Raw genomic sequence first — 16,067 nt, 5'->3', positions numbered from 1 at the left:
CTAGCAACAGAACTATTTTGCCATTTTAGTCTTACTTTATTACATTGAAGGTGTGGACAGAATCTGGTTCTGCCGTGCAGGCAGAACAAGTTGTCGTCTGAAGCCATAATGATTTAGGGGCAACAAAATCTTTTACTCTATATCTTTACCTAGGAACGATGGGTATTTCTTAGTGGCTGTGGCTGAGAGCGTCCTGTAACCTTAATGCTGATGCTGATCCATTTTAGTCACCTTGATTTTTGTTTGTGTTTCTTCTTGGTGTGAAAACCATCTCCAGCAGAGGTTGTCTTTCTATTGGGTGCATGGATAAGTCATTGTTTTTCTGGATGTTGTTTAGGCCTCTTCCTTTCATTGTCTGTACTCTGCACCGTCTCAGAAGAGTCACCAGAATTGCTTTCATCATTACCATGGCAATAAACTTTCCTACGCAGCCCCGAGGGCCAAATCCAAATGGTTGGAAGTAGCGTGAAGGAACCTGCACAGATAACATAAGGAATAAACTTTAAGACAAATTTTTCTTCATTAAAAGTAGCCAAAGTTATGATGGAAATTGGTAGTAAATATATTCTGAAAAACTTGTGGAAAGAATTTCTCGGGAGCAATTACTTCTTTCCTTTACACTGAACAGCCCTCCCACCTAAGTCAGCCCAAAATACAGGGACACCTACAGGAGGTATGCCATTTTAAATGCTACGATAGCAGGGAGTGTAAAGTTAAGCAGTTGAATTCTGCACGTGTACTTAAGTCTGTTCATCCTGTGAAATACAGGGATTTTACCACAAGCTGTGAAATGGAGTGAAGCTTTCACTCTTCAATGTACATTAAAGTTCACTTAAAAACGTTTCCAGAAAATGTTCATTACAAAGCTAAATAAATTTCTGATATAGAGCCTGATGCCTGCCTTGTCTAAAGATAATCATAAAGCAATATACAATTATCATTAAAAAGCTAATGTTCCTAAGAATCAATTTGTCATAAAATGTAATGTTGAAAATTTTATTTGATATCCAATAGACAGATAACACCTATAAAGTGATTGTCTCCTGTCCTATAAATTAAAATCTGAAAATGCAGGATCCCAGAACTGCTGAAGAATGCACAGCCAGTTTCTGCTACTTTTATTGACATTGAATAGATCAGTTATCCAAAACAGTCACAACAGCATGAATAGTATGGCTAATGAGGTGCAAACTTTGGTTTTTTTACTTGTCATGAGTAAGAAAAAGCAAGTCTGGCTATAAATGAATTATTTTTCTTCATTTCTGTAGCCTTCTTTTAAAAAAGTAAGATATTAGATGTGCTCTGACTTACTATTTAACTCAAGAGTAGAGTAGAAAAGGTTGCTTTTTATATTATCTAGGAAAAAAGTGTCCCTTTTTTTTCATTTTCAGACTGAAAAAATGTTTTCTGCTTAAATTTTTTTCAGATAAACCGAGCTGTACTTTTTGAAAAATGATACGTAAATGCAAGTGTTTATAATACAAAGCAATTACAGCAGCTGGCAGTAGAGCACAATGGCAAATGCAGAGCCTGGGAAAATGGAAAAATGTTTAGATTCTAACAATGCTATCTTATAATAAATAATGGTGTGGATTGCTGTTCACTTGTGAGAACTGTGTGAAAATTGTGCCTGCTAGAATAATTATGTGGCAAGGAGAATGCATCAAGTCAGATAGAAAATGTGCGGTTAAATATTTGGTCAAGGGGAAATATTTTTAGTAGCAAAGTGTACTTACAAAATAAGCATGAAATGCATTTTGATAGAAATACTTAGAATGAAAATAATGGATGGCAAAATGGAAACTATTCACAGTGAATAGTTATTTCAATAAACTTAACCACTCTCTTCTTGAATCTTCTACAGTGACTTTTTTTTAATCTGTTTTTAATACTGTGTGCGGAGTTTGCTATGGGTAATCAACCAGCAGTTCAGAAATGTTAACCAGGGTTAGTGCTCATTTTTGTGTGTGGCATACATGGTACTCCTAGATTTTTCATAAGAAAAATGTAAAACTTAGAGGCTTGTTTCTGGCTTGAACGTTCATATCTTTTGTTTCTTTATTTTCTTAATTATTTCTTTAGGTGTTTTTACTAGTAAGCACATTTTTGGTGAATCAAAGTGAGTCATTATTTTTTTCCTTAAAACTGAAATTACTGTCTGTGGATGCTTATATATGCAGCTGCTAACATCAAAAAAAGTTTTGCCAAGTAATATAATTATTTCCGAACTTTTTTAGTTAGACAAAATGACAACTATGGTAGCTGTAGAACACGTTAACCCTTTAGCTTCAACCCCATTCAACCTTAATATTTGACAAGCCACTAGAAAATGCAAGAGAATGCTTGCATACCAGGAAAATGTATGCATCTATGATAGTAAGGCTAATATTCTCCAGTTGAGATTACTTTCATAGAACTAAGTTGATTATACCTTCCACTCCTGCATGGCTATTTATTCTAGAGATCTTTCTAATTCCCTCACAGGAGTGATAACCAAACCCTAGTATTTCACATTTTGTGCTCTGTCACATAGGTAGCAACATCGTCTGCTTCCATCTGTACTGGTTAACAGTCAAAAACAGGGAGTCAAACATGCCATAGAATGAGTCTATGTTCTTTTAATACAGTTTTAATCTCTCCAGATTATTACTGCTGAACAAATAGAGTTTTGCAAAACAATTTGTTTAACCAGTAATCAGAAGAGCAGAGGTCTAAATGCAAGTAAATAATCTGAAGGATGATTTACAATAGCAGGGGATTACCAGTAGGAAAAAAACCTTACATATTGCTTTTGATAAAGGACTCAGTAATGTAGACTAAAGAAAATTCTAGTTCTTTTGGGAGTTATATTCTAACAAATTGAAATGCTGTGCTGAACTGTGACTGAATTACTCAACATCTGCAGTATTCAGTTGGTTAAAACTTAGGATTTCCATTTTGGTCTATAAAAGATGTTTATTTTTATTTAGGACTTTAAAAAAAAAAAAAAAAAGCGTGGTAGATTCTCAGTCTCTCAGGAGTTACTATACGACTTGACCTCCCCAGAGAATCCTCACGTGTCCTCAGCTCTGTGTTGTACTGCTTGCTCCCTAAAGCCTCTTTGTTTTGTCCAGTGTCAGAAGATATAATGGGAGCTACGTGTGTCTTTAAAAATTCCTGATTAAATTTGTCAATCAAAATTAAGATGTCTGGAAAACATTTGTTTTCAATATCATAATTATTTTAAGAGGCACTTTGATAGGAAAATTATCTGCCCAACTTTAATAATAGTAATAGTAATAAACAGGATGTATAGCTAACTGTAGTGACTTAAAGGAAAAACAGTCTTATGGTCACAAAGGTTCTGATCAAAATAAGAGAAAGATACATTATCAATAAATAATACCAAATTTCCTATAAGAAATATGATAGAAAACTTACATTTCTCTCAAAATTTTCAAGAGAAAACTCATTTGGCTTTGGGAAGAATTCAAGCTTATGCATGCGTCCGATATTGAGAATAATGTTTGTCCCCTTTTTCACAGGATAGCCATCAATTACATCATCTTGTAAAGCTTTTCGCATGATCAAGTCCACAACTGGCTGGTACCTCATGCTTTCATAAATAAAATTCTCCACGATTTTTAAGTTTGGCATGTCATCACTCTGTATATCTCTGTCACCTTGAGGGATAAAACAGATGGTGAAGAAGTTGGTTATGAATTCAGTAGCTTCATCGTACAAATACCGAAACAGTTTTGGATGACTCTCAATTCCTGAAATGGTAGGAAGGATCCAACAGCTTCTAAGGAGTTTTAGGTACTTTTACACATTTGGGAAATCTGGTATATTCATCAGCATGAACCCTACTTTATTATATTCTCACCTTATCTTTTTCTTAATACCTTATGAGTCTTTGTTCTGCGTTCTTGTCAGTGACACAGCTCTGAAAGTCCTTCCCCAACTTTTGTATGGCTCAGAGTAACAAGACACAACAAAGAAATCTTCCGAGAGCTGACAGCAAACGGAATCTGGAAATAGTTTGTAGATGGGAGATAACTTTGTAGGGACCTTTAATTTTCACTGTGTGATTGGGTTTGGCTGGATGGACAGCTAGGTCCTAGTGTGGCCTCTTTCAGTTACCATGAGTAATTTCCCTCCATGATGTACTGCCACTGGGAGCCTTACTTAAACTGTTTGTGGCTTCAAAGTTAAAGAACTACAGGCTGACCTCTGCAGTGGTCGGTTTTAAAGATAAAAGGCAGCTTTGCTACCCCAGCTGATCATTCGCTTAAGGAAATCCACGCAACAACATTCTACTGCCTTAGAAATCAAGGCTATCAGAAAGAGATAGGCAAGATGAATAAGTGAGTACTCAATTCTCACAAGGACAACAAAATAAAAGTATCTTACAAAAAGAGTAAAGGACTTGTTATACACTTCCCCGTGTTTAACTGACTGGAAGTAAATGTTGAAAAAGAGTGGATGAAATTAGTTTCTACATTGGTTCAGTGCCAGGCTTTGAATGAAGTCTAGAGAAATGGAAGAATACAAATTTGGAATATCTTGATTGTGTTTTGAGTACTTAGTAATTAGTACTTAAAGAGGAGATCAGTTTGATATCAAAATGGATGGCAGCAGACTATAGTTTTAATTTTCTCTAATCTTTCCCTTCTGCAATCATAGTGAAACTTAGACAGGCTCTATATGTATACGCAGAGAAATATTGGTCATTAGAAATATTTGAAATGAGTCTCCCCTTTGCTATTACAAGGTGAATGGAAAATAGTTTCAGTGGAATTTGAGGTGAGTGCTGATTTGTACTGCTGTTGGAGAGGAGCAAATATAGCGCATTCTTTCTGATATATTGTAAATTCTGATGATTCTTATTTGAATTTATTTTACAAATTGCGTATCTTCTTTGATCTTGAATAAAATCTTTTACATATAATAGTTCATATATTTTACAGCAAATGCTTCTGTTAGGAGAAAATACTTAAGAATTTTCAGCCTTTGAATAACTGAAATTAGATCACTGCTGAAGCAAAATTACATTCCCACATCAATGACTTTTCAGCTCTTGGTTACCCATAACAGTTTCAATTTCTCTCATCATCTTCTCTTCCACTGTGGGGTGCTCTGCAATCAATATTAGCATGAAGAAGAGAGTCACAGACAGAGTATCAGGAGCAGCAATCATCATCTCCAGCACACACTGGTTCACGTTCTCAGCAGTCAGATCCCCTCTATTCTGAAAAAAATGGAAATTTTGAGGAAAAATGGTTATTGCTGACCGCTGATGCCAACAAAGGTCCTATAGCAGTAGAATGAGAAGGACCTAGAATATCTGCTTTAAACAAAAGTAAAAATCTTCAAAGTCTTTCTCTCTCATGTGCTAAATAGCATTTATTTTTTGTCTTTCAGAGAAAAACAGAAAACATATGTTTTTATGGGTGTGTAGGATCTTACAGAAAAGTGAGAGTTTGTTCTTAGCTCAGATTCTTACTGAGCTATTGCCTTTACTTACGGAGTTTGTGAGCTGTCAGAGATTATACAAGATAGCATTTGAAGCTTTTGCAAACAAAAGGCAATACAGCAAGATAAAATACAGGGGTTAGGGAAAGACTGGAGGACATTCAGGGGTAGATGCAAGATTTTAAGGATGTTAACCAGGGAAAAAAATCACACAAGTGCCTGTTCCTGAAAAGGCAACTATTCAATGTCAGAATCACTGTTAGGGACTCCCCAGAACCAACTAATCCGCATCCCTTTATCTGAAAGTCATGACACCATAGATACATGAAGTTTAAGTTGCAAAGTCTGTGGTGTTAGTGACAAGAGAATGTTATAAAAGTTAAAGTTAGCCATATTTTGAGTACATTGCCAGTACCTGTGCAAAAATCAACTGGGATGCGAAGTCCATGTGTTCATCCAACTTCTCAACAGTGGAAAGCTTTTGTCGTTTCTGTTCTATTAAGATTTCCATTGCTCCTTTCAGATCCTTGCTGAAAACAGAAAAAATCCAACATATTGATAAATATCTGCAGACTTTTAGTATACACTAGCATAGTATTAGAAACATAGAGATGATACCAATAAAACCATCTAAGAATGGCAGAAATGAAGTATTCCTAAGAGTGGTTACAATTTCTCTGCAAAAGCAATAATACTAAGGGAAGGTGTATTTTCTTATTAAATAATTGCTTGTTGCTTTGGACTGAAATCTTATTCTCTTTTTATAGGATAGACTGAAAAGGATGAAAATATGTCTGTATATCGTATTAGTGAATAGAGTTTTTAAAGATTTATTAACATTTCTAATGAATTTGTTTATTTCCTTCTATTTTATACTGTATTTTATCAGTGAATAAAATGAACTTAGAGAACATGATGGACAATTGTTAGAAAACTGTAGATAAATGTTAGGAAAATTATACTATCTTGAAGGTAGTGATCTAAATTTTTCATATTTAAATAGTCAGTAATACTGTGTCGACAGTTTGTATTTCAGTGGTGGGAAAAAAACCAAGTCTAACAGTTTATATAATTTTGTTTGGGATTTTCAATTAGATATAGATCTGAAGGCAATTCTTTTTTAAAAGTATTTTGAAAAGTTTTTGAATGGAATTCTCAGGCTTTCCATTTGTTTGTTATTGTTGGGATAGAAAAATTGACTCGGTTTGTAGGGGTAAATGTATTTAAAACTTTAAATGCATTTAAAACTTCTAACCTGGTAAAGTTCTCATTATTTATAAAATTTTTTATGTATTTGAAATAGCAAATGGTCCTTTTTGCCAACTTCATCAGAAGAATGTCAGAAGTCGTCATATCCTGTGGTTGTTCTTTGCATTGCTTTAAGTCTGGAAATCTTTTTTTTTTTTTTTTTTTGTTTTCCCCCCAGTAGAAATTTATTAAGTCCTTTTTGATGGGATTGCTTTTGAAACATTGATATTTGTCTGTAGGGGCTTTCCAGTAATAACTGGGCCACCACAGTTATCTATTAGTTACTAGAGTGACAGGATAAAGCACTAATTAGAGCCATAATAAAACTAGCCAGCAAATGTTATAGAAGGTAAATCTTGTCTCATTCATAGGAGTTGTCAATTACTTTAGATGAACCTCCATCTTTTCCTTAAAGCTTTTTTTTACATAGCCCTATCAAAACAACTTATTACACGTGCTTCATAAGTGGTAGTTTCTCTCACTAGATGGAATCCAAATCAAAAAATGCACAAAACTGATTGCCAGTTGTTTTTGTAGCCAGTCCTCTTTTGGCAGAAGACAGCAAATAGGATTCTAAAAAAGAGAGGCATTTTGTATTTTTGCAAAGAGGAACATGGCAAAACATATTTGTTCCTTATTTGGGAAAAAGAAACTTCGAAATGGATTATCATGCTGAGCACCAAGTTTTAACTCAAAAATGAGCTGTTGACTCAAAGTTTATTTCTGCTGGGATGGTGCCATGAATATAGATGGGTTTTCTTGTTTTGATGAACTGTAACCTACTATTTGACTGTCCTCGACTATGCAGCAAATGTCACTTCACCCCATATGATGGGGCTTTTCCTTGTCTTTGAACTGAACCAGTGATTTCCATTTAGTTTCACATCTGAGCTGGCATTAACTAATATTTTGGTCAGTAAATTAGGACTGAATAGACAAGGGCTTTAAATCATCCCCTGAGATCAGCCACTTGTAACATCAGTGGCAAATCTTCTCTTGCTATCTTGGGTCTGCAGATACAGGACTTCAGCCATCCACCTTTGAAAGTTTCACAGTTTATTTTCTAAAAGGCAAAGAAAATTATCAAGGAAGATCTCCTCCTTAGAAAGAATCTCATGCAAATGATGTATAAAACTGTTGATACTTACACTGCCTCTTCGTATTTCTTGCACAGCCAAGAAATCTTAAAAAAGATGTCGGGCTTTAATAAAAGTGCTTGCCAAGCATCAAAGTAGTTCTGAATCTTAAGTACAATGGCACTTTCTGAAAATAAATGTTAACAAAAAGCGGTATAGAATATAAACCTCAATAGTCAAATAACAAATGCTTCAGAAAAGTTAGTAATAAGGCCCTGTTCACTACTCCAACTAAGATAATGGGAATTTGATAAACAATTGGTTTTAATGTGTGGTAGATAGCATTAGGAAACATTTGTAGCACACTGTAGAAAAGGTATAAAGTTGTAAAAACTCTTGGTAGCTAGCTAAAAGGAGATGGTGGTCTGTCAACCACAGCCAAACAGTCTCCCACAGGAGAGCAGAGGTAGAACTCTTGCAGCATATTTAAGTGCGTTAATTTATACATCATGATAATGTTATTTCTGTCATACAGTTTTGAGGATAAAAAAACCACAGAAGACAAACTGAGGTGAACTTTTCAAGGCAATCTTTTAGTTTTGGTGGAAAGATTTCTGAATCTTACATGCATAGAATATTGGGATTGTACCAACTCAGTGCATAAAAATCTCTTTAAATGGTACTATTTACTAAGGTGAGTGTGAGAAACTACATGTATATTTTTGGTTGTATAAAATTCTCTTTCATAACTAAAACCACTCATAAATCAATTTCAGTAAATTACATAGTGAAGTAAGAGTCTGTTCTCGCTCTGTTTTCTGAAACAAAGCTGCTGAGTGATGTCAATGAGTTTTCCTTGGACATGCACTTTAGATCCATTATAAGGTATAAAAATGAAGCTGTTAGTACCATCCAAAGGGATCCCAAGAAAAAGCTTATTAGATGTGTCAAGCATGATCCGTCTCATAAGATTCAACACATTGATGTTTCCTGCTTCAGTGGTTACTTCCTCTAGTTTGTCCAGGTGATCAATTGTTGATTCAACACAAATTGCTATCATACGCACGAGACCAGGACCAGACAGAGCTGAAATATATGTGCAAAATGGTCAAAAGATCGGTTAACTTTCGTACCTTATTTATAACATCAGTTGGTGATAATGGTGTCAATAAAATATAAAACATTATTATGTGAATGACTGGTATAAAATCGTTCTGAAACTTACTGATTTATCTTTTGAAAGAAAAATGTAAGCATTTTGAGTTAAAATGGCAATGAACTCAAAGGCCAAACTTTCCTTGTATGCAGCCACTTTGTGGCTCAGACACAAATTTTATGCTAGGTTCATACCATGTTAAGGAAAGATACTTGATTTGTGCTACCTTTCTGTGTGGGAGGGTATCCATATCCTCATCGCCATTACAGGTACCATCAATGTCCTGCCTCATTTGCTTGCAGTGACACTGAGCAGGGAAGATAGTTTGAGGATTCATGGGGAGGATGATGGGAATTTCTGAAAACATAACTCCTGGGTGCTCTTAAACAGCATGGGAGCCATGCAGTAAGCTGCTGGCAACCTGTAATGTCACTGTAGATGTACTGAAGCCTAGCCTGGCAGTATGCTGTGTGTCAGCCTACCTTAGTCTGTCCACCTGTGAACAGTGGACATAGTGTCATGATGGATTTATTGCATTTTAAGAATTCAAAAGCACCCAAAAGCTGTGGTCAATTCTGTTGCTATGTAATTGAGTGGGATTTTTGATAGGCTCCAGCTGGAATGGATTCAGATAATTTTTTAATGACTTTGGAAATCTTGCCTTAAGTGCTCTATTTAAATTACTTTTCCATACAAGAATTGCTGTAATTGCCTCAAGGACATTATTGTTTCAAATACACCTTGAGAGAGATTGTATGTTTGTAACTGAGATGAGAGGAGGTCTGTTTTGTAATTAGTGAGAACTGGTAGTTCTAGGAATAAGTAGAAAAATAAAGAAAAACTTTCCTGCTATCTTCAGCCAGTACAAAGGTGTTTTTTTTTAATTTTTTAAAATTAATTTTAAATTTAAAATTTTATATTTTTAGTTTTTTTTAAAACCAAAGGTCCAAGTTTCATATAGGAGCACAGATGTATCAACAAAATAGTACAGAAAATTTAAACCAGCAGATAATTAATTTCTTTTATGTGCTGCTTTAATTTTCATAAACTACTGCAGTCTCAGCTGGTGAGAATATTTTCTGAACTGTGGAAGTTGCAGAACAAGAAGTGTGGCAGTTTTATTAGGAAGGCTGTAAGATGATTGGAAGTAGCTAATTCTAACAATATGCAAATGCTGAAAATTTTCAATTTGTGGAAAAAGGTGAATTAAAAAATTGCAGACTCATAGTAATACTGGAGTTTCTGTAATTTCCTATTTGATTTCAACCTAGTGATATTAATTACTTCAATCTTCTTCTCTGTTACTACATTGATTCCTAGCATATTAAAGGGATTAATAAGTAGTTCTGCTGTGCGGACCTTCTAAATTAAGTTCAAAACTAAAGCTTCCCCCCACCCCTTGTTAGAACAAGACAGAAAAGTCTTTGAATTCAGTGGAGGCTGGGATAGGAACAGCCAACTACATTTATGGAAGTGCCAGTTGAGCTAATTTAAATGCTGGACTTGTAGAAGCATTTAAAAACATGGCTTATGGGCTCTATATAATTTTGTTTTAATTGGATGAAATTAAGACTCTTCAAAACTACTTCAGAACCATTTCAAATAACATACTAAGCAGGATAAGCATGAAAGAACATGTGCAATGAAATATTTCTATAGGATATAGAAAGAGAACTGATTTCCGTAATTTAAGTATGTAAAGGACAAACAGCATTTCAGAAAAGACAGACTCTGTACTACAGCGATAGGATGTATTTAATGTATTCTGATTTACCTTTGGTGAAAAAGGGTCGAATTTCTTTCCAGTGTGTTGGGTTGTTATTAAATATGATCCCATTTTCATACATGCCAATGCACTGTAATCCAAGCTTGCTCCCAAATCGAGAAACATAATGCCAATGTTTCATTACATGGAACACGCTTGAGGATCTGGGAAAAAAAAGAGGGAGACAAAAAAGCCCAAAACAAAAATATTGTTTCATAGATTGTACACAGAATTTTTATTCTGATGTTTTATAGTTGCTCTGAAGTGCTGGCTTGCATTCCCAACTTAGCAGGAAGTACAATCTTGACATTAAATACTGTTCTTTTTCCCTAATAAAAAACTTGATGATAAATGCCTTCAGAATGAGAGCAATAATGTATTCAGATTTAAAAATATTTTTCAGTTAATGCAAATGGTTACCAAAAGATTTTAATCTGAATAGTGTGTATAAAAAGATTTTAATCTGAATAGTGTGTATACACATAGATATAGAAGATACACTTGGGCAACGACCAATGTCAGATATCTCAGAAGATGAGGTGTAAAATATTTGACAGTGGATAATTTCATCATGACGTGTATTAAATTACTGCTATACTTTTGTAGCTATTTGGTCATTCCCAGACACCTACAGAAAGCATAAATACACATGCATTATTTAAATATGCAGCATCATAATATGGTGATGTGTGGGATAAATATTCATAAACAGAAATGTCAGGGAAACCCCTGATATGTATAATTCTTTTTACAGTTGACAAGGTTTATTTGCACATGCTCGCAGACAGGTTGTGACCAGCATTATTGCTTTAAGATATAATTACCTTTAGAGGGAGCTAGCATTTTAGAAATGCAGACGTGATGAAAACCTGATCAAATGAAATCCAACAAAAAGAAAATCGTAACAGAGATTGAAATGAAACCATGTGGTACTTCCTTTACCATGTGGCATACTCTATGGACCAAATCCCAGACTTCTTACCTGGGTTAGTTTATCTTTTTCAGTCAGGCAAAGTAAATGGGACTTTTGATGTTGACTTTGGCAGTGATTGTTTTTTGCCATAGCTTTGCATGACCAGAGGTAAAGTTAACAGTGGGATGCTATATGGTACAAATAGACAAACGTGGATTAAGAATTTGAGTAAAAACAGGGGACGAGTGTGTCTGCAGGTCCTGCTTTCTGAAGAACTCAGCATATTCTCTCTTCCCTACACTTCCCCATATCTGTTCCCTTTTCTCATTTCCTTAAAGGTTTTTTGCATGTCCAGGAATATAATCTGTAGTTTCATGAACATGAAACTACAATGTTGAATTATGACAGCTGTCCCCAGGAATGGAAAGGTGTAGGAGGCTCATTTGTCTTCCTTCCATTCCACACATATGCACGGGAGATGCATAATAATGTTTTAAGGAAGAATTTTGATATATGACCTTGGATAAGCAGATTTTTCCTTCTGAAACTATTTAATGAAGTCCTCCAAAACATAATATCTGTTGAAACCGAGACTGCAAGTCCTTCCCTCTGTGCATTAGCATCTCAGTATGATTAGATTTGATGGTAAAAATTCAGATGATGGTGGTGGAAATAGTATACTTTTACAGAATTCACATTATGTTTAGTTTTGCAGTGAATTTATAATACACTGAAAACTTTATTCTACATTATTGTTTTTAAAAAACAGTTAAATACTAGTTCTATATATACTTTTAAGCAAAAAATGTCTGAAGAGAAGTGATGTATTGACTGTGAAGTCTGATGCAGCTGTGGCATTATCAGCACTCCTGATTTGTTTCTGATGAATTGGGAGCACAAAAAGTGGAAGACGGCTGTAAGAGTTCATACTGTTTTACATTATCAAAACATTATAGCACATTAGTTGATATTCATAACAGCTATGTAGGATAGGAATGTAAACAGTTTTCCTGTCATGATTACCTCTTTTTACAGAGGTAAAACCAGAGATGAAGTTGACTTCACAAATCCTGTGATAGTCTGCTATACTCTGTTGTCTTTCAACAACTTTTACATAATGAAAGCTGAGTATGGATTGATTGATATTGCTAATAAAAAGGTTTTGATTCTTTATTGATTACACAGGGTAAACATTTTACTACTTTTTTTTCATGGCATAATTCATAAGACCGCTTTTTAGCATTATGTTTAATAATTGAAGTCTGTGAGTAATCCCATTGATTGGAATGGAATTACTCATAATCCTATAACACTGCATTTGTTTGTTTAACTTGCTGAATTAGAGCCGTAATCTTCAAGCAGTACTTCCATTTTAAGGAGAAACTTAAGAACATGAGAAACTGACATTTGGCTTAATTCTGCATTGTAGTCATTCTAGGTTCCTGTATAGTTTGTAATCCTAACATTAAATAGAGTAGTAAAAGAGACGGTAAACACCTTTTAGGATTAAGCCACATGCTTAATCTTCCTTTCCACACAGAAAATGAGAGAATTCACATGGACTTCAATAGTAGTGTCTTAAAAGAAACAAAAGATTAGAAAAAAGGTCTGTGAAAAGGTTTCTGTTAGGATCATTTTTGAAAATATTAACTTCAATTCTACTTTAGAAAAAGGTAGCAAAGAGATTGTTAAAATATTAAAAAGGTCTTCATGTTATTAAGGATAGAAAATAAGGATTTACTTGCTAATTATAAATGTTTCTTCACCGCTGATCCAAACTCTCACAAATTCTCCGTATGCCTTATTGTAGTAGTTGCAGGCATTACCTACTCCCATCCAGAGAAATCTCCCATGTGAAATGAGGGGACCGATTCCCATACAGTATCCTGGCCCTAAGAAATAGGGTAAGAAAAGTTTGGTCTCAGCAGTGGTCACTGATAAGAATACACCTCTGAGCATCACCCTTTTCAAAGGAGCTTTTTAACATGACAGTGAAGGTCTGCATTGGGCAGTTCCCATATACAATCCCATTCTGATGTTTTGTCTTGGAGAAACTTGCATCTATGTTGCTGAAGCCTCACTTATTATCTATGGAAGCCTATAGTCCATACAATGTATATACAACAAACTACATTCATTACATGTTTGTACAACTTCAAACTGCTGCTTTGAGATGTCTGACATTTGGAGGGACAATGGCTAGATATCAGAAAGAAGAAATGATCTAGAAAAAATGCATATGGTTTATCAAACTGTGATTTTAACAAATCTTTTGAGTGATTTTGTGTTGAAGTGTCATAGTGACACCTACAAAAGTCAATATCCTTTTGATGTTGTTAAATGTAATTAATTACATTTCTCTTAAAGTCACTAATACTAGAGTGAGAAAATGGATATTTAAAGGAAAAAGTACTTTACTGCTGTGAACTTCTGAAAACGTGCTTAAATAGGAGCTAAGAATGGATTAATAAGCATTTAGTCAACAAATTTCTCAACTAAATCCTTCCACTCAGCACCAAATTTCCCCCTTACAACAAACAGTAGAAAGTGAAGACAGCAGGAGAGAATTTGCCTTTAATTACTTTTAAAAGGAAGTTTCCTTCTTCAGGGAAGGCTTAATTTGCCCCTTTTGTCTGTAAACCATACATCTAACTCCATAAAACAAAACAAATTAAGTACTTACAACACTTTTGTATACTGTTTAAAAATGTAAAAGTTGCGTACAGCTCCACCGTTTACTAATAGGAATCGCAAGAACCCAGATTTTTAAATACCTGTGAACTTAAAGCATATTAATTTAGTTCTATCTTCTTGTTGATCCAGTCAAGCATTCAAATAGAATGCATAACCTTCTGTGAATACTTTCCCCTGTTCTTTAACTTTCAGAGAGTTTTAGCACATTGAAGGATGTTTGGCAAGGATCTTTTCGCAGAATTTCATTCAGGTGCTACTGCATTGGTTTAGAATTATTCTTCTTCTACACCTTTGAGATAGTGTACACTCCTCTTATTCATGCAGTAGGTCATTGTATTGCATCTAATGAAAAATAGGCTGAATCAGTAATGTCTACCATAAGCCTCCAAACCATTACAGAAGGGGCCCTCTGAAAGGCAAACCATTTGAGGTTGCTCTGTTCTGGAAGGTCTTCAGTGCCAAACATGGAGAGAAAAATTTATAATCTACTTAAATCTGAATAATTTCTTAGATAATAGTTCGTTTCTAATAAAGACAATTTAGAAAGCTTTAAACTTAAACCATGTAAAAAGTAGAAGTTTCTAATGCACGTGAAGATATGAACATCTAGAGTTTGTAAAATGGTATTAAATATTTCTAGCATATACATAATAAAGCAGAAAACTAAATGTTATCTATTCATATAGCCAAGCCACATTTATTATGGAAGTCCCGAGGTTAAATAGAGCCTGATTTCTTTTATCAGTTATTTTTAAAAAGCTGTGTTATTTAAACTGACTCTTATACAATCATCATTCAGCATTACTTAAATTTGAGAAACAAAAATCCCCAAACCTCTGACAGCTTTTAAGTGATACTATAGCTAAAGTTAATTTACCTGGTATTGATGAAGTTTCTTCATGATTCCATATTAGAAACAGAAAGCACATGAGAATGAGTATGGGCACTGTAGCCACTGGCATTGTGTCTGGTACTAGGCTGGTGATGTTGTAGTGCATTGGATTCAGAGTTTCCAGTACCATCTTTTCCAAGGGATTCTGCTTTGCTTTAGAGAGAAAGGGGAAAGAGTTTTTCAAAGCTCAGAGATATATTCAGCTTTAGTCAGTACCTCTCAGCCCCTTTGTAGGTGTTGTAAATGAGCAAATTAGCTCTTGAGGTAGCTTTATTTTATAATGACAGTGACTGCCTGGACTGCTTGCCAGGACAAGCTACATCACAAATCGCACCAGACACGCAGCAGACACTCTCTTTGCTTGGAAATAACAAAGCTTTTCTGACCTTGATATTGAAGCATAGTTTTGGATACTTTGGCTGACAGACCCCTTATCTCTGATACTGACTTGGCTGGCCAACACTGAGGTTTACTCCTTGTAAATTGCTAACCAAAACACAAGAAATTAAACTTTCAGCACACGTGGAAGCATTGAATGTGTTCACTTGCAAGCTTTTATCTCTGTTACATAGCCTTTTTCCTTCCTGAGTGCTTGTAGTGCCAGAGTCCTTGAATTTCCAGAATAACTAGGTTAGTTTTTCATGATGCAGATGGAGTGTACGCCAGGTTTTTGTTTGAAACAATGTATTATGGTTTTTTTTTTTATTGTCAACCTTCAAGTGTAGTATAATGCATTTAATTTCTTTATGGTTCTTCCATTAAATACTTTGAAAAATACAGTGCATGCCATAACAAACAGGATCGTGGATTGTCTGGTACCGTATTTTTTTCTCAGGTGGTAACCGGCACTTGGCTCAGGAAAGAAAAAC

At 34.8% G+C, this 16,067-nt stretch overlaps 1 protein-coding gene across 1 annotated transcript; it reads right to left on the bottom strand.

Moving 5' to 3' along the window:
* Positions 1-223: 223 nt before the first annotated feature.
* CYP19A1 (cytochrome P450 family 19 subfamily A member 1) lies at positions 224-15,557 on the bottom strand (the record flags this gene model as incomplete). The annotated part of the gene is made up of 9 exons (XM_082005159.1): positions 15,184-15,557; positions 13,354-13,504; positions 10,709-10,863; positions 8,688-8,864; positions 7,851-7,965; positions 5,870-5,984; positions 5,068-5,230; positions 3,421-3,662; positions 224-475 (listed from the first exon to the last, which is right to left on the bottom strand). The coding sequence occupies exons 1-9, from the start codon at positions 15,326-15,328 to the stop codon at positions 224-226; spliced, it is 1,515 nt and encodes a 504-aa protein (XP_081861285.1). The 5' UTR covers positions 15,329-15,557.
* Between the last annotated feature and the right edge of the window lie 510 nt (positions 15,558-16,067).

This window comes from Phaethon aethereus (assembly GCF_964289735.1).
Source record: "Phaethon aethereus genome assembly, chromosome: 12".
Classification (NCBI taxonomy): Eukaryota; Metazoa; Chordata; class Aves; order Phaethontiformes; family Phaethontidae; genus Phaethon; species Phaethon aethereus.
Note: the sequence above shows the minus strand (reverse complement) of the source record. Positions and strands in the feature narration are given on the sequence as shown.